Genomic DNA, 19,852 nt, shown 5'->3' on the forward strand with positions numbered 1-19,852 from the left:
AGATCTGACAAAACTACAGGAGGTCTACAGTAGGAAGACAAGTGGACAGTGATATGAATGCAAATGGGATGATGAGGATGTGGAGAGAGGGAAAGGGAGGGAAGGTGAAGAGGAGAGAGAGAGAGAGAGAGGGAGGGAGAGAGAGAGACAGAGAGAGAGAGAGAGAGAGAGGGAGGGAGGACAGCACTCAAAGTCCTAACCCTTTTAGTGAGATTAGTTTGCAGCATAATGTCTCACACAGTCCTGTTATTCATCTTCTGACTCAGCTTCCCTCCCTCTGTCTCTGTGCCCTCTAGCACAAATCAGTTTCACTCATCCCCCTGTGTGTTGTCAGAGCCTCTCCTGCATTCTGTAGCAGTACGGCAGCGGGTAGAAACGTGCACGGCGCACGTGAGCGTCACTGTTATCCTGACACTGTCACCTTCTGCAACAGCATAACGACTGTCACTGAGCTTCTCCTGCTGCACTTATCCTCCATTCCCTCATCCTCATCTCTCTCTCTCTCTCTCTCTCTCTCTCATATTTAATTCACTCCATTTTTCGTCTCATTACTGGCTGCAGCACCATCATCTGCACCCTACCCAAGCTTGATTGCTTCACTAAGCAAATATCTATTATAGATAATGATATAAATTGTTGAAATAAATGGATAAAAAGCAGCCTGGAATATCCCTTCACACACACACACACACACACACACACCTTCCTGAAGGTTCAGCGTCTCTTCATCCTTTAACAGGTCTTTACCTGTCACACTTCTGCACACACTGCACTCTTGCTAATAGGTGTCTTCCTCACACGTCTCTGCTCTACATTTCTTCTTCCTCTCGTTTCTCCCAATTTTTTTCCCAATCTAAATGAATTCCCAACCTCACCTCTGGCTCCTATAACATTTTTAGAGGTTCACTGCTTCTTAGGGAGCAAGGGACTAGTTTTTGTGTGTGTGTGTGTGAGAGAGAGAGAGAGAGAGGGTGGGTGTTGGGACGAAGGTGCATGGAGGAACTGGAGTGCCTGAGGGTAGATGGGTATTGGTGTGGAGGGACAGGTCATCCCTAAACATGAAATATTCACTGGTCTTTTCATCTCAGCCTCCTTCCTCCTTCTTGATGCTCCCTAATTAGATTCCTGGCTTTCAGGTGTCTCGTCAGGTGGGTTGTTTTTACTGCATATCGAATCTCACATAATATCATTTATTATTTACACTGGCAGATTTGTATCTTTAGTATCCCTGCCTGGCATAATGGACAGATATATTGTTTTATGAGAGCAATAGGCTGTATCTGACCCTTTTTGCCTCTGCTGTCTGAATTTTGTGTCTTTTTTAAAATTTGCAATGCAACTTGCGGAATACTTTCTTATAATCGCTGTTACTCACGTTCTATGCAAGTGAAGTGAAGAGGGCTTTGGTTGGTTGTGTGTTGCGATGATGTCACATGACTCGTCTTGGCTCAAATCTGCGGAAACTCTGAGGTCATTTTAAAGAAATCGCAAGCTCCTTCAAATATCATAAAGTTTGTACGATTTTGTGTTAAGATCAAAACAAAATCTGCCAGAGAGACTGTCTTTTAGTTTTGTTATTATTCAGATCTGTGTCTTAAGGCAAGACACTACAGGTAGGAAAAGATAGTCAATCAGATTAAAACTGTGTATATGTTTTTGTGCACGTTTTCTGAAATGTAGGAAAGATTTGTATTACTCACAATCAGGTTTTAGAAATAAAAGATTTTATTTTCCTTATTTTTTAAGTGGTATTTCCCTTAAGTATTTTATTTTATTTGTTAAGTGGTGATTATTGTTGGATTTTTGTTCAATTTTGTCCTGAAAATGCATATTTTGTTTTTAGAAAATCATGGTCATATTTTTTAAATAATACATTTTTAACTTTCTTTCTTTCTTTCTTTCTTTCTCTTTTTCTAATCTATAATGATATTCCAACAAATTTCCTTTAAACTTTCCATTATACATTAAAAAAAATAAAACCTAGATTTTTGGTTTAAGCAAGGAAAAGCAAGAGCAATACAGAAAATACTGAAATCAACTGAAATGCAAAGTTTCTGTGAAAACTGTGATCATTATTGTTCTAAAAGTGAAAAATAAAAAAAACCTATTCACCTGTAGTGTCTCAGCTTCAAGCACATTAATCCTTAACTATTTTTGAATGATTTAGTAACTGCAGTGAAATATGAAAGCTCTTTAGTTATGAGTGGAATGCTAAATTCAGACCCAGTGACAGCTCCAAGGACTCTAAAGGGTTAATGGATTATCTAATCTGACTAGCTAATCAAATCTTTCTAGCTAATAGATGTTTGACTGGACCTCAAGTAACCTTCGCAGTAATGTTTCCTGTTTCACTCTATGAGCCCTTCCTGGCATCAGCCTTACTGAGCTGCGTTATTTTATTTTTATTTTTTCTGATTTAGCAGCAGTGTGAAAAAATGAATAAAACATCGACTGCATGAGCTACAAATGAAAAATACGACTGAATTATTAATTGAAGTTTAGACGCAGCGCCCTTGTGGACAAAATGGTCCAGCTAACTAACTTGGCTATGAATTATAAATGCAGGGCGGTGGATACCAGAATGTGTCTGGTGTATTGAGTTAGTAATGGGCTAAGCTCAGACGGGTGTAATCAACACGCTTGCTTTACTGGAACATGCATGTTTTCATTTATTTGGATTACAGAAATGCGGATTTTAGATCTGTAAAGTTCCCAGAGATGATATGAGGAAAAAACTTGGGACAGGAACTTCTTTTGGCATCAGATAAAAATAATGGAATGAGCAGAGGACTGTCTATAGCATCCATATTAATTTTCCATACCCGCTTTATTCCTAATTAGGGTCATGGGGATCTGCTGGAGCCTATCCCAGCACACATTGGGCGAAAGGCAGGGGTGCACCCTGGACAGGTCGCCAGTCCATCACAGGGCCACATATAGACAGACAACCACACACACTCACTCCTATGGGCAATTTAGAATTACCAATCAACTTAGTATACGTTTTTGGACTGTGAGGAAACCGGAGTACCCGGAGTAAACCCACACAGGCACGGGGAGAACATGCAAACTCCACACAGAAAGGCCCCTGTCTGTTAGAACCCGGGATTCGAACCCAGGACAACAGTAAGAAGGCAACAGTGCTAACCACTAAGCCACCATGCTGCCCATTGAGTGTTTATTTACAAGGTAATTAGAGGACCAGCTCTGTTGAATTCACTGTTTAACATCATATTTCCTCTCTCTCTCTCTCTCTCTCTCTCTCTCTCTCTCACTTGCTCTTTTACAAGCCTGATGGTTAGTTGCACTGTCCTTGGTTTCAATGGTTTTGACCCGTGATCTTATCATCAGGACAAGCAGTAACAGAGCAAAATAGCTGTGGGACAAAAGACTGGGAGCAAGCTGACCTTGTAGTCCACTTTACTCTGTTTATCCTGAAAGAGAGAGAGTGAGAGAGAGTTTTCAGGAGCACTGCAGTATGCCCTGGCAGAGAGAAATGCAGTGAGAAGACCGGTGTTCATTTCTCTGCCTTTAGACTTAATGATCAATCCATCTGTGAGGCATTTGAGCACTGGTGGAGAATCCCTATGAATCCACATATGCATAGTGCTAATGGGAATCATAATGACTACAGTATAAGCGTGATTGATGGGATCACGCTGTGCATATATATGCCTTAAAAGGATCTGAATGGTAATATATGGTATAGGATGTTTAGGAATGATTTAAGAGACCACTCCCCCTTCCCCCCAGTTCAACTCATACACACAGCACCGTATCGCTGATCACATCATTCTGAAGCAAACTTGATAGTCATTTTCCACTTCGTGTTGGATCAGCACCACATTATTCATTATCCTCTTCCTCCATTCTGTTCTGTCCAGCATGTGACATACACTTGTCATAAATGTCATACTGATGTCTTTAAGGCTATAAAATAAGTTCCATCCATCCATTTTTTATGAAGCGCTTAACCTACATAAGGTCATAGGAAATCTGGAGCCTGTCCCAGAGGACTCAGGACACAAGGTGAGGGACACCCTGGTTGCAGGGCCAATCACCAATCACGGCGCAATCACTCACACACACACACACACACCCTTCACACACTACATACATGACATTCAGCCTACAATTGGGAGAAACCTTGAGGAAAACCCCTGAAGCACATGAGATAACCCCCAACTCTGGAGGTGTGAGACTTCCCCCTACAGAGGAAGATGTCTTTACGACTTTGTCTACACATGCAAGGACATTTTGATATCCAGGCTCCAGAAGGACCTTTCTGCATCTGTCTGAAAATAAATTGGCAAGCATTAATGGTTTGTTGTAAGCCTTTGTAAAAGCTTAACAAAAAGGTCTTTCATGTACGCGTCTTTGGGCTTCTGATTAGCATGAAAGAAACATGTTCACCCTATCGTCAGAAGAGTTTGAATTCATATGATTCCAGACAGAATTGGAGTCAAATGAATGAGAGAGATGGCATCCAGGATCTCTTCCTTGTCAGTCACAGTGACAGTAGCCAATTACAGGTGTCTGTATGTGGAAGAGGGCAGAGCGCCTTCCAGCTTGTGTGTATGAGCATCAGATTAAAAAATAATCACTGGCTGGAGGAATCACATGTCTTGGAGGAAGTATTTCTTAGCCTTTACCCTCCATGGTTTGTAGGTGTTATGTGATAGGGAAGAGATGGCTGGTGGGTGGAAATAGACAAGTGAGTGCAATGGGTGAGAAAAATGGCAGAAATAGGAAAACATCATGGATGTGATTGGCTGATAGAGTAGAGTTTATTTACACAGTGAGCTTGTTCATTTTAATGGCATGAAGTGTATGGTAAAGTGCTGTCTAATTTAAGCATGTATCAGACAATTGGAGTGAATTTATAATGGTCATGTGAGGAAAAAACAGACATGACCTTCAGCAACCCAGTAACACGTAGCAGTGCATATTCTGGCAGATCATAAGATCTCTGAACTGAATGATATGAACTTTTATAAACTGGCAGGATGCACGTAAGTCTTCTTTTGTCATTTAGGTCATGGTGAAAAGTTGTGTCATGTCTATGCTACTGGTGAGTACAGAGAGAGTGGAGAGACACTGAGAGAGAGACTGCACTAGGTTTTTGGCTCAGCATCAGAAGGGCAGTCAGATGATCACAAGGGGTTTATGCTATAAGAATAAATAGCTTGATGACTTAAAGCAGCTGTCTTTAAATGACTCATGCAGACTAGTCAGCCGAATGTTTTTTTTTTTATTCCATTTCTTTTTCATTTCGCATTTTGTCAACATGACATTTTCCACAAGTTTGTTATAGCTATACTTTCACTTCTTATTCTATACTTCTCCTCCTGTCTCTTTCCTGTCTGTGGCTCTCTCTTCCTGCTTTATTCGTTTCTGTCCTCTCCTCTCACCCATCTTTCTTCCCTACCTTGTGACTGTGTGTGTGTGTGTGTGTGTGTGTGTGTGTGTGAAAAGCTGCAGCTGTTGTTCCTGCTCTTGCACCTGTTCCTGTCTCATCATGGTGGCGATGACTGATGCAGGCCTTACATGGACCCACCCTGACCCTCTCCACCCCCCACAGAGACACACACACACACACACACACACACATACACACACACACAGAGTAAATAAGTACACTTTTACAGTACATACAGTATATTCCGTACACACACACTTAGTGCTAAACCTCATACACTAGGTGGGTACACAAGTAGTGGCCGTGGCTCTTCTGTACAGTTTTTCAGCTCCCCTTTTCCCCTGTCTATCAAAGGCCAGGGAATGCCACAGGACAACCAGACTCAGTGCAGCAGCAGCAACAGTCCAGTGAAAAGAACAACAACAACAAAACAGTAAATAATGACATTTATTGCCTGGAAGCACAGAAGTGCATGTTTGCAGAAGATCAGTAACAATAGTGATATTTTCCGTGTTGTCCTTTATGAGCTTAAGAGAAGTAATAACAGGAACTAATCTACCTCACAGATGTTCCACAACATTAAATATAACAACCAATGCTTTAACATACACCCCCTTTTTGGATTATAAGGAGTATTTTGATTGTCGAAAATGTCTGATTTTCTACTTGCAAGCACAGGATTCTTCTTTGTAAACTCCTATCAGTGAAGACACGTAGACCTTAGAGAGCTGTACTCATGTTAAACAGCCATGTTTGGGCTGAATGTGTGCTGTGATGAGGATGAGGATGAGGATGATGTCACATGACCCAGGCCCAAATCTGTAAAAAATAAATCCACAGTAAATTCGAAAAGAATTGCACTCCCCTCTGAATATTATAGAGTTTCCTTTTGATTTGTGTTCATTTCTGCAAAATCCTTGAGTTACTGATAATTCTAATCTATATTTCTTATTTATCGTTTATTAATAAATGACACTTTGGAAATCTATCTATCTATCTATCTATCTATCTATCTATCTATCTATCTATCTATCTATCTATCTATCTATCTATCTATCTATCTCTGTCTGTCTGTCTGTCTGTCTGTCTGTCTATCTATCTATCTATCTGTCTGTCTGTCTGTCTGTCTGTCTGCCTCCCTGCCTATCTATCTATCTATCTATCTATCTATCTATCTATCTATCTATCTATCTATCTATCTATCTATCTGTCTGTCTGTCTGTCTATCTATCTATCTATCTATCTATCTATCTATCTATCTATCTATCTATATATCTCTCTGTCTGTCTGTCTGATCTATCTATCTATCTATCTATCTATCTATCTATCTATCTATCTATCTATCTATCTATCTATCTATCTATCTATCTATATTCCTTATATTCTTTATATGTCTTTTCCGAGATACAACCTCAGGAACAATGAAACTAATAATTAAAAAAAAAGTCCATATCTCCTTCATACTGAGAACAATGAGTGACGTCTTGAGTAATTACTCTTTATTAAGTAATTCTTTTTAATGCAGTTTAATGCTCCGTGCAGAATTATAATTATACTATAACATCTTTATCAGGCTGGATCCAAATCTGCATATTTTTGCATCTGATTACTCCTGGCAGTAGCAGCTACCCAGCAGGACATTATAACATTTAATGAATATTTATGTTTAGTATTATTATTCACATCTTTTCAGATTCACTGAGTTCTGGTGCCTCGGAGGTCAAGGTTCTGTCTTAGTGACCAGAAGCTGATGTGTTTAAATCAGTTCAGTAGGCACTTCTGGGATTTTGAGGAATTCCCCTTAACTCAAAGTGTCTGATGTTGTGAAGAGTGTCAGTAAGGGTGTAGGGTTTCAAGCCAGGATTAAACAGGTGGAATCAGGTGTGGCTCCTGTGTGACTGGAAGGAAAACCTGCACACACACACACACACACACACACACACAGACCCGTGGCGGATAAGATTGGACACACTAACCTGGGGTTCTGATTTCTTTTGGGTTGGATGAGAATATCTGCCTGATTAAAGAGTGTGTTCTGTAAGTAATGATGCAAATCCAAATTAACAAGACAGCAAGTGTGTGTGTGTGTGTGTTATTTGGAAATGTCAGGGTGTTCTGAGGTTCTTCTTCTCACTCTTATCCCGTGCTGTTATAGTCACTGTAATGCCCATAGCGCTGGTTTAATTCTGTAGCAGATGTGTGTGTGTGTGTGTGTGTGTGTGTGTGTGTGAGTGTGTGTGCTCTCTGATATTTACACACTAATATGTATGCATCCATATGACATGGAATAAAATCGTGCATATGCATCAGTGTATTTGCACTGCAGGGTATTTTGTGTGTGTGTGTGTGTGTATGATTCGTGACTCGTGTGTATCTCTGGCAAGACTTCCACACACAGGCTGTGTTTGTTGTGCCAACATCAAAAACAGACACAGGCTAATTCTATTTAGTGTCTCTGTCCTTCCTCTCATCTCTCAGCACACAACACACACACACACACACACACACACTGTGTAGCAAAAATAAGCTGCAATGATAAAATAGTTTAATCGTCATATAATTTGATATACAGGCGTTAAAAAGGAGTTGTGTGTGTGTGTGTGTGTGTGTGTTTATACAGTGTGGAAAAGTGAATAGTAATCATTACATTCACCAGGCCTCCCACTATGTGTGAGTGTGTGTGAGTGTGTGTGTGTTTGTGTGTGTGTGTGTGTGTGTTTATACAGTGTGGAAAAGTGAATAGTAATCATTACATTCACCAGCCCTCCCACTGTGTGTGTGTGTGTGTTTGTGTGTGTGTGTGCTCTTGTAATGACACTGGTTCAGAAAGGAATAAAAGCCTCACTATAGTAAGCATGAAAAATGATTTTAATGATTAAGATGAAACAATAAATGATGGCACAGGTGTTGATCTGTTTTTTTAAGGCAGGGTATATGGGGGAATAAAAAGAAAAAGGAACAATGAAGGACAAAAACGCTAATAAAAGGATATTGAGAGATGATGATGAGGAGAAGCAGCTGCTTCTTCTTCTCATAATTAGGCTCTGCTCTCCTGCTGTGGTGTGTATGTGTGTCCGAGACGTTAAGAAAACACACCCCATCATGCACCTGGGGCAACTTCAGCATCTTCAATATCTAAGTGTAGTGTAGAGATTCAGTGATACACTAAACACTTATTTCTACTGCTCGTGTGTGTGTGTGTGTGCGCACTCTTCCATCCCCAAGTCCACCATGCTCACTCAGTGTGAGTGTCTGTCGGTGTCTCTGTCCCTCGCAGTCGGAAAGTCTCGTACCCATCTGTCCCTCCCTTCTCTCCTCTTACACTCTCGCCGTTCTTTTTCAAATCCGATTACCGTCCTCCTTTTTTGATGAATGGACCCCCCACCCTGCACACACACGCCTCCACACACACACACACACACCTCCTAGCCTCTGCTGGGGGTCAGGATGGAAGGGAGGGCACTAATTACCAGCTAATTGCCCCAGTAGCTGTGGCCAGCTGCTCCCCGGGGTAGAAACAGACAGCAGGAGCCTCTCTCATCACGTAAAGGACACAGGACAGTCCTAAGAGAGACACAAACAGCATGGCACATAAAAAGCCAGAGGATTTATGATGGAGCACAAACACTACACACTCCTCCATCTGCCTCCTCTCGCTTTCTATTCTTAATAAAGAGACTAGAAAAAGAACTTATATCAGTAATAATATTTCTAAGAATATTTACATCCTTAAAATAATGCCTTATATGTACACAACAGTGAAATTGAGAGATTTTAGGAATCAATCCCTACAGGATTTCAGAGTTTTTGGAATTGTTTTTATTCCCCAAAAAAACCTGTGATGCAACTAGTTTTTGTGCTTTTTCTTTTAAACTGTCTATAATATCATGTTCAAAACACGTGAACAACACGTGGCTGAATGTCCTGTTGTGTTGTGATGATGTCACATGATGTCACGTGGTGTCTCAGCCTAAATCTGTGATAAATCTGCAGTAATTTCTCAGAGTTTGCGTGGTTTTACGTTCATTTCTCCGACTGCAAAATCATTAAATCCCGGAGGCACTGAGAATTGCTGTTTCATTTTTTCCTGTATTTTTTAATGCTTTAGAATATCCATCATCTATTGCTTTTGAAATTTCATTCAGTTGAATCTTTTGTGGTCACTTTTTTAAAAATAAAATCCTGTTTCAGGGTCAGATTTGCGACGTTCATTATATATATATATGTGTATTGTATTGTATACACATCCATGTACATGCAAGTGTGCACTTTGTAGTAATAATGAATGATACTGAATCAGTGTATTAGGTACAGTGTGTGTACTTTATCACTGGTCAGTGTCTGACCAAAGGACTGCTGTTGTATTGGATATTTTTGGATCAGTTTAAAGGAAGTTTTTTCGACTGAACACTGACATGAAAGCATTCTAAACTTCTTTTAATTTAATTTAATTTAATTTAATTTAATTTAATTTTATTTTATTTTATTTTATTTTATTTTATTTTATTTTATTTTATTTTATTTTATTTTATTTCTTTTCTTTTGTATTTTATTCTCTTTACTCATTATTCTTATTCTTCATGAGGGTATCCTGTACCAGGGTGTTCTGACCTGATGTCACACCGAAGGATAAGTAGACAGAATGTACACCAGGAGCTAGATAAAGCAGTGTACGTTGTTATGTGAAGCTCCTTTTATCGTACAGTGAGCTAAGCCTCTCTGAGTGTGTTATTACGTTGTTGCATAAATGATAAAAACGTGGGTAGGCTTCGGCACAGAAACACAAACTGAACTCCGACACTCCCGTATTTCTCCACGTGAAGAACTTCAAATAGCCTGAGACTGCAAGCTTTCTCAAAGTTTGACTGGTGTGAAAGACAAGTTCCATCTCTAACAAGCCAGAAGTGACAGTGGCAAGGAAAAACTCCCCGAGACGTCATGAGGAAGTAGCTTTCTTAGTGTCACTGCTGTGCTGAGAGCCGAGAGCGATCCATCACCTGACAGTCCTGGTCTTGTATACAAACAAAGTGCACCAGCGTGTATTTGTTAACACACACCTAATAAATTATATATGTTGTATTTACTATCCAGTCAGTTTTCAGACTGCTGTACATGTGTGTGTGTGTGTGTGTGTGTGTGTTGGGAGCTGAGGAAATCAGAGATCCTCTCAGGACGGGAAAACTCGTTTGATCTCTTAACACGTATGTGGTGAGGTCTGACTGCGTGACCCCGGGAAAATGTCACACTCCTACTCTAACATGCAAAGGTCATTTCAAACCACTGTGTGTATTTCAAAGCAGTGTGTGTGTGTGTGTGTGTGTGTGTGTGAATTGTGAACAAAAGGATTTTTCTGTTTTGTTTTTTTTTTCTTTCTATATTTGGAAATGAGACAGTCAATTGATTTCTAAAATGAAACATCAGTGATATCTGGACTGAGTTCACTTCACCGAGGCTCTCGGATCTCATCTTGCAGCTAATCTCATAGAGTGCCGTAATCCTCTGTATGTAATTCTGCAATCAGTTTTTATTTAGATGCTTTTATTATTTTAAGTCTTTTAGTTTTAACATCCTGAGACAGCATGAGAAAGCTAGGCAGGTAAACAGGCACCTCACCCTCTTTTAGGTGACACTGGATACTTGGATTATAGATGATTAAGATGTTCAGGATGCATAGGATGTTTGGGACCATCTCTATGGTTACAGCAGCAGCTTTTACTTAAAGAAGAAACTTTTTCTCTGATGCTGCAGAGCTCTCGGAGCAACACAGTGATTCGTGATTCACTCAGGCGGCTGAAAGACAGCTCGTTCTGTCCTGCAGTGCTTTTAGCACCTTCTTAGCCAGAGTGTAAACACACACCTGGGTCTCAGCGGACTTGAAGAACACCGCAAAACCTTATATAAGGCTAGATTTCGTCAGTTGCTACCGAACACGAGTTTGTGTGTGTGTTTGAAAGAGAAATCGTGCAAGACGTCCTCGTGGAGCTTAGGAAGGTCCTACAGTAGGTAGGTCATCGGTGTATGACTCACAATATAAGACAGAATGTCTCTTTGTTAAATAATCTCCGTTTGATAACCTCCCTGCCTCCATAGTTAAATCTTTCATAGCACAAAGTTATCAAAAGTGCAGGAGGCTTGTCGTGTTTCTCTCTCACTCCCAACAGCTGCAGGAAACACACAATGGCTTTAGTGTGTGCGAGTGTGTATCATTTCTCAGCAGGGCTGCTTGTATTCAGTGACAAAGTGCATGCAGTGTGTGTGTGTGTGTGTGTGTGTTTTTGTGTGTGTGTGTGTGTGTGTGAGAGAGACAGAGCAATGCTACATTCATTTAATACTTACATTCAGAGTTAGATAATGGAGAATTAGAGGTTTTTATATTTGAGGTTGTATTGTGGGTTCAGTTTGATTCCAAGTGTAAAGTGTTACATTTGTATTGTATTCAACTTTTATTGACATGATAAATATTAGAGCAGTCGTGCTGTCAAACATGGAGAGTTGCATTTGCATGGCTTTTAAATGATAAGATAAAGCTAGACAAAAATATTGATATTCAATTTTAATCGGAAATCTCTCTCTCTCTCTCTAGTATGTCTGGCTTCAGTGTCAATCATGGTGACTCCTACAGTGGATGTGCTTAAAGATGAAACTGCCCGGCTGCCCTGTTCCTACAACACCACCGGGTCTATTGCTGTGGTCCAGTGGTTCATTGTAAGTACATTCAGTTCACTCCTCTATATTTTTTTATCTACTCTGTCTTTACACACTCAATATATTGCATCATCTGTGTCTGAGCTAGGAGGGGAAATGTAGTGTGTTACATGGTATCAAACCGTGTGTCTGTGTGTGTTTGTGTGTGTGTGCACATATCCATTTATACAGTCAATTCTATAATGCTGATGAGAGTATCTTTGTTTTTGCTTAAAGCAAGATAAATAAAAGTGATAACTGCCAAAACCACACAGCTATCTTTAGTGAAATTCTGACAGCTGTAATATGCCTCGCTTTTACGCGTATCTCAATCACACGTCTGGTTAAACCACATTATTAGAGCTGTCTCTATTTATAGCCTCAGATGTAAAACTGGCTTCTTATCAGCATAACATCATCTTTGTAGAAAGTAAATATTTTTGGAAATGTTTCTTGTTTTTTTTGCCTGTAGGCTACAGTTTTGCTGCAGTAATGGGAAAAAACCCACACCATCACCACCATCACAACTGTGTACTGGACTGATTTGGGTCATTCTCTCTCTCTCTCTCTCTCTCCCTCTCTCAGGAGTCTGCTGGCACACGGAAGCGTGTAGCTTTCAGGTCACTCACAGACTCTGCCATTGATAAAGACACACTGTTAACAGACCGCGTCACCATGGAAACCGACATGACCCTGGTCATCTCTTCAGTAAAGGTGACAGATGAGAGGAGCTTCTTCTGCCAGGTGGACGGAGGACCTGTGGGTACCTCAGAGGCTGAGACCAAACTCAGAGTTTTCGGTAAGTCTTCTGCCAGTAAGTGAGGTGCATACCAAGGCGCATCACTGATTGGTGAATTGAATTTGCACATGAGGATATATGATTACTGGAGCTCTTCAAGAACCAGACACCACCACCACCACCTAATGTAGTCCCTGGTGTCTAGTTTAAGGTCGTTGTCCACAGAGTAAATGTTATACTACATATATGGACCTGAGCTTCCTTAATTCTATTTATTAGCCTAATTAGCTGATCAGAGGTCAGTTAAAACAGTGAACGTTGCATATTTGACTCAGTTGATTAGCACAGCTAGGCTAGTTCACCAATCATGTCTGATGGATGTCATTCCTCTGGCCTTAAGACAGTGTGTGTGTGTGTTTGTGTATGAGTGTGTGATGGTAGGGTTGAATAAGTGTTAATGACTTGATCTCGAAAAACAACCTCTTATCACGTCCAAACCTTCAAACCTCTCGGTCAGATCTATATTAATTTGTCAGACGCTTATTTAGAAATGTCCAGCGGGGACAGGCTACTAAAGACCTTTAATAAGAGGGCTTAACCTTTTTTTCTTTTCATGCCAAACATCAATACCCTGAAGCAGAACACTTGACCTGAAGTTACTCCAGAGACTATATTACACTATATTACACCACATGGTCTCCAGGCCTCCAGGCCTAAATGTTCCAATTTCATGGAAATAGTCCATATGCCAGAAATCCACTTTATTCTACTTGGTATAAGAAAGCATTAGTGTGTGCTAGGTGTGTTTAATCTTCACCTGTATTTACTGTCCCACACGTGTGCATGTGAATACGTGCGAAATGTATTCATTATGACTAGTGTATATATTACTGTTTGTGTACACGGGCTGTGTCCTGTTCCTATCCAGACGTACCAGAGAGAGCCGTAATTGCTTTAATGATGGTGAATGACTCTCCTCCCCAGAGAGCGCTGACTCATGCAGCGGGGCTAATGGCTAATGGTGCGGGGAAATGAGCTTGGGGAGAGACAGGAGGTTGTAGTAGTGTATAATGCAGCTCTAACATACCCAGATGCTTTTCTGATGCTCTCTTATTATCATCTCAATCATCTTAAACTACTTTCCAGTTCTGTATAAATGACCAGATTTAACAATCATTTTCTAACACAGTTGCAAAGAGTTAGTTATGTGTAAGGCTGGGGATTAAATCTTTTTTCATTTAATAAATAAGACTAGTTTTGGTTGGACTTGGGTCAGTAAACACCATGAGGTCATTGGTTATTTTCCTGGAACAGCACAAAAGTGTTTTATTCCTTACGTAATATATAAACTCTCTCTCTCTCTTTCTCTGTCTGTCTGACTGTCTCTCTCTCTTCCTCTCTCTCTCTCTCTCTCTCTCTCTCACTCTGTCTGTCTCTCTGTCTGTCTCTTTCTCTCCCTGTCTGTCTGTTTGTCTCTCTGTCTGTCTGTCTGTCTCTCTCTCTCTCTCTCTCTCTCTCTCTCTCTTTCTCTCTCTCTCTCTCTTTCATTTTCTCTCTCAGATGCTCCAGAAAAGCCAGTGGTGTCTGAAAACAAACAAGTCATTCCTTTAAGCCCAGATGGCCCAGTTGCACATCAGGTATGTTTTGTCCAGAGCTTAGGTCTTTTGATTTTAAGTAGCACATTTTATATTCCAAATAACTGGAAAAAAAACTAATATTTCACTATAACATGGTGTTATTTTCAGGTGGGCAAATGCACAAGCAACAACGGTCACCCGGAGCCTCGTATCATCTGGTTTAAAGACTCTAATCCACTGCCAGAGGTGTTAGATCCTAAAGAGAGTGAGTAATGAACTCTCCTTACATTAGCTGATAAACCTAAACTCTAAAGTTCTCTAAAGTGTGGAAGGCTTTTTTATACAAAATGTGGCTACTTGATTTGCTTATATCAAAGTTGTGTGAGCAACATTTAGAGCCCATTGTGTAATGTTTTTGTAACGTTGCCAAAGTGTTATCTTCGTAACTTTTTTTTTCTGGGAAACTGAACCTTTAAAAATCTCTCTATTTCCGTCAGAGATCTACATGGTCCCAGGTGTGGTGAAGGAGTCCTCAGGTCTCTTCACAGTCACAAGCACTCTGCATCTCCAACCCGAGAAGAAGGACGCCAAGTCAGTGTTCCACTGCACTGTGGAGTACCGTATGCCAAACGGCGAGATCAAAAAGGAGAACTCTGAACCTTTTAACCTCACCCTGCTCTGTGAGTCACGCACTCGTGCATGGACGTCGTCGTCATCTCTCTCCGAATCTCTGTGAAGCTCTGCTCATCCTCATTCTCTTCTTCTTCCTCCAGACCCAGCCGAGAAAGTGAACTTCGAACTGTTGAACACAGCACCGATCAAAGAGGGAGATGATGTCCAGATGAAATGTGAGACGGACGGAAACCCTCAGCCTCAGTTTGAGTTCACCATAAATGATGTGAGGGTCACTTTTTAGTACCAGATGCCCACTGCTCCTTCTTCCTTTCACTGTTGCTCATTCTTTGAGTCTTTTCCATGCAGGGCAAACCATACACTAGTGACACCGGATTGTGGATTGTGCACAGCGTCACACGCAATGATGCAGGGACCTACAAGTGTGAAGCTATGGACTTCGATGCTCTGGATGCTGACCTGGTCAAGACTCTCACCTTCAACGTGCACCGTGAGTCACTAGAAAGACAGAAGTTAAAATATTTGTGAATTTAATTCAGAGGAACTTTACTTAGATACACTTATATTCAACACTGTAAAGAGTTCATATAACGCCATGGGTACATTTAATCAACAACTCACTGTTGTATAAAAATGTATTAGAATAGAAATCTGGCTATGCAATAAAATGATACACTCCACCATCATTATACCTGTGTTCAGAACCTTAATGAAAGCAAATCTTTTATTTTACTCTCTCTCAGATCTGGACCCAGTGTCCGTGGTGCCAGCTGGCCCTTTGATGATTAATAAAGGTGAGCCCATTGAGCTTCAATGCAAGACCAGGTCTTCTGATGAGTACACCCTCTCATGGATGAAGGCAAGTCAGAAATCCCTCCATCCTGTTCTACTTTATTGTCCTTTCTCATGGCGATCATAATTATGATTTCCGGTATGATCACAGTGATGATAATGATGTGTGTGTGTGTGTGTGTGTGTGTACAGGATGGTAAACAGCTGTCTCAGAAGGGCTCGCTGTCTCTGCAGTCTGCAAGTTTGGATAATGCTGGCAACTATGTGTGTATTGCGTCAGTCCCCTCAGTGCAAGGCCTGCAGAAGCAAGCTAATATCACAGTAATTGTCACAGGTACAACATGTGTGTTTGTGTGTGTATGTGTGTGTGTGTGTGTGTGTGTGTGTTTGTGTGTGATACAGACAAACGAGAAACACTTCAGCCCAGGAACTTGTTTGTAGGTGTCTCTTGTGAGGCACTATATACAATATGGTACACATACTCTTTGTGCATCATCCACCCGTCCGTCAATCCGCCTGTCCGTCCATCCATCCATCCATCCATCACTGCTCTACGCCGCTTATCCTACTGGATCACAGGATGACATTTCTGGCATTTGGCGGATGCTCTAATCCAGAGTGATGTACAAAGGTTCTTTAAATACTGGATCAATAGGTCACAGACTTAGCATACTATTAGGCTAAAAAAATGAGAAATAAGAGACAAATAAGAGCTAGTTTAAGTGTTTCAGGAACAGGTAGGTCTTCAGTCGTCGTTTGAAGGCTGTACGGCCATCTAGGGGAAGTTCATTGCACCACCTTGGTGCCAGAACAGAGAAGACTCTAGATGTATACCTACCATTTTATCTGAGAGATGGTAAGTCAATGGAAGCCTATGGATGAGTCAAGGGTGTGTGATGTTATCCGGAAAGGCCCGGTGTGGGTGTAGGTTTTCATTCCAACCAAGCAGGAGTCTACTGAACAATAAGATCGACTGGTTGAACACAGACAGATGAGATCAGATAAGATCGGACACTCCAGGAATAACTGATGGCGGCATCCACTTGCAACAAAACAACCAAATGTTTGGCATTGAAGATGTTTTTATTGCTGAGGAAACCCAGAAGTCAAATCGATAGCCCGAGTGTACCAGTGGCGCTACGAGATGCTGTCAGAACAGAGCTGTAGATGTTTTTGCTCTACTTTACTCTAGAGTGTAAAAGATTGTGGCCGGAGTTTCCTTCAAAAAAAAAACAAAAGACATTGACATTGTGTGTTTCAAATAGTCATTAAATAAATCTGAGATAAGCCTTGTGTTGCCTCTCATAAGCTCCTGTTTCTGTTCGGCACAGGATGTGACGGCGTAATCTCATTCTCTTTTTTTTGTCAGCAAACAGCACAGTGATGTTTGCACCATTTTCGCAGGTCTGGAGATATCGCAAAACCCTAACCAATAATTATTTCTGAATTCCTCTATGCTATTTCAGAGGCTTGTGAACTTCTAATAAGTAGTTCCACTAAAGCTTGTGTTTTAGTTAGGGTGCAGTGTCATTTTATTTGTTCCATAAATCCTGCTGATCCTGTATAATTATAGATCTTGCCTAAGTTCCAGGTGCACTCTTTCATGGGTTCTTCATTACAACGAAATAATCCAGCGAGATCTCTAATGTTACAGATCCTTTTTTTTTTAAACAGTGGATTAGGATCAGGTCATAGCTGTGATGCAGGGTGTGCTTATCTTTCCCATGCTACTGAAACAGAAACAATACGTATTTCAGATGCATATTAGGGCTGTGGCCTGTACAGACAATAGCTGGGATGGGTTTGGACTAGCTCTGATCTTCACGTCCCCTTCCTCAGCCAAATCTGATAACAGCACAGAGCAGGAATATTTGTTAGGTAAGAAGATTGTGGATAAAATGTGTGTATCATTAGATTTGTGTGTGTTTTGGACCGTGTACGTGTTTGGTGAGGTTCTGTGGCGGTCAGTTATTAACGCTTCCATTAGCTTCCATTAGCTGATATGAAAATGCGCAATAAGTCACAGCTTGAGGAAACTCACTTATCCAAATGTATGACTAAAATCTGTATAAACACGCTCAGATTTCTAATGAAACCCAATTTTCCCTGTCTCCTTTTTGTATTTTATTACTGCTTTTAAGTACTCTTATCACTGATCCGATGGACATTTGATAAAATGCACCTCTAGAATTTGTAAGAATGTTGAATTGGTTTTCCTGACATTTCTGCTTCTGTTCTCTCTCTCTCTCTCTCTCTCTCTCTCTCTCTCTCTCATGTAGGTCAGCCTGAGATTGATGAGCCCATAACCGGAATGGTTGCAAAGCAGGGAGATATGGTCACTCTCAGGTGTTCTGCTCAAGGCTATCCTGCTCCACAGTTCACCTGGAAACCGTCTGGAAAGGAGGTGTGTGTGTGTGTGTCATTATTTGAGAGCACATCTGCACAATCACCCATGATATCAGTTCATCTACCTGGTGTATCATTTCAATTATGGAGCAGTTATGCAAATGTTAGTGCTGTAATGCTCGAATCTGATTGGTCAGAAGGTCTCTAATGCAAATTGCAGCATATACATATATATGCAGAATATATTAGAGGAGCTCGTGAGGAAATGACTGGTTATGGCTGTTATAAGGGTTAACAGAGAACTAACTCATCTAACAGACATTCCACAACAGTAAATGTTGCCAGAAGCAGTGGAGGTGTTGCTTATTAAATGAAACACTGGAATAGTTGGGAAATAATCAGCTTTGGGATGGTAAAGGTAACTTTTTTCAGTTCTGGCAGAATCACATCTCTGTCTCATCACTGAGTATATTCTGATAACTGCATCATTGTACTGTGAAAGCAGTGTTACACATAAATATATATATGTTTCAATTCCTTTCTCTCATTCTCTTTCCCTGTGTGTGTGGGTGTGGGTGTGTGTTTTTACCTGTGTGTGTGTTTGTACCTATGTGTGCGTGTGGGTTTGTACCTGTGTGTGCACGTGTATGTATTGTGTGTGTGCTTGTACCTTTTTGTGTGTGTGTGTTCACATGTGTATTGTGTGTGTGTGGTGTATGTGTGTGTGTGTGTTTGTGTGTTTTTTTCATGTGTGTTTGTGTGTGTATTTGTACATATGTGTGCATGTGTTTGTGTGTGCGTTTGTACGTATGTGTGTGTGTTTGTACGTATATGTTCATGTGTGTGTGTATGCATGTGTGTGTGTTTCTGTGTGTGTGTTTGTGTGTGTTCACGTGTATTTTGTGTGTGTGTGTGTGTGTGTGTGTGTTTGCATGTGCGTGTGTTTTTTTGTTGTGTGTCTGTGTGTTTGCGTGTGTATTTCTACATATGTGTGCATGTGTTTGTGTGTGCGTTTGTACGTATATATGTGTGTGTGTTTGTACGTATGTGTTCATGTGTGTTTGCATGTGTGTGTATGCATGTGTGTGTGTGTGTATAGTCAGTAATATTAAATGGGAATAAGATCATCAGTACCGTCACCCTGGAGGCCACAGCCGCTGTTCTGAAGGATGGTGTCACTTGTGAGGCAAACAACATCCACGGTGCAGACAGCAGGAAGTTCACAGTCGAAATCAAGTCAGGTAGGTTCTTTTTATTATTTAAACCTCATCTACATAATGTAAAGCTGTGTTCAAGCATAAGAACCTAATCCACACACTTCTCCTTTTCTTTTACAGACAACGAAGCCGATTCAAACGATGCACAAGGTAGACACCTGAGCCTGCTCTCTGTCCTCTTCTCCTCCCTTTCTGGACTTTGCCTTCTCCATACTCTGTAGCCTAGCTCTTCCAGCATTGTACATTGTATATTGTGTATTGCTAACAGAACCACTGTGTATATTGTATATTGGATTATGTTTCCGTCTTTGTATGATGTCCGTCCTCACTTTTGTGGGATTTGCTTCCGACTTTTTTCCTGCTTGGGGACAATAAAGAATTTGGTTCTATTTTCCTCTCCTCTCCATCCTTCTTGTCACTGCTTGAGGTGTTACCTTTCCTTCTC

General features: G+C 40.8%; 1 protein-coding gene across 1 annotated transcript in view; it reads left to right on the plus strand.

Annotated features, from left to right (window-relative positions):
* Positions 1-19,852, plus strand: part of bcam (basal cell adhesion molecule (Lutheran blood group)) — a 50,835-nt gene that overhangs the window by 24,126 nt on the left and 6,857 nt on the right. The window contains exons 2-13 of the mRNA XM_058398138.1: positions 12,003-12,124; positions 12,689-12,902; positions 14,403-14,479; positions 14,588-14,684; positions 14,917-15,099; positions 15,193-15,317; positions 15,401-15,542; positions 15,796-15,911; positions 16,037-16,178; positions 18,124-18,248; positions 19,290-19,431; positions 19,528-19,557. Of these exons, the coding sequence (XP_058254121.1) occupies positions 12,003-12,124; positions 12,689-12,902; positions 14,403-14,479; positions 14,588-14,684; positions 14,917-15,099; positions 15,193-15,317; positions 15,401-15,542; positions 15,796-15,911; positions 16,037-16,178; positions 18,124-18,248; positions 19,290-19,431; positions 19,528-19,557 (1,515 nt within the window). The remainder of the gene's footprint in view (positions 1-12,002; positions 12,125-12,688; positions 12,903-14,402; positions 14,480-14,587; positions 14,685-14,916; positions 15,100-15,192; positions 15,318-15,400; positions 15,543-15,795; positions 15,912-16,036; positions 16,179-18,123; positions 18,249-19,289; positions 19,432-19,527; positions 19,558-19,852) is intronic.

Source organism: Hemibagrus wyckioides, linkage group LG01 (assembly GCF_019097595.1).
Source record: "Hemibagrus wyckioides isolate EC202008001 linkage group LG01, SWU_Hwy_1.0, whole genome shotgun sequence".
Classification (NCBI taxonomy): domain Eukaryota; kingdom Metazoa; phylum Chordata; class Actinopteri; order Siluriformes; family Bagridae; genus Hemibagrus; species Hemibagrus wyckioides.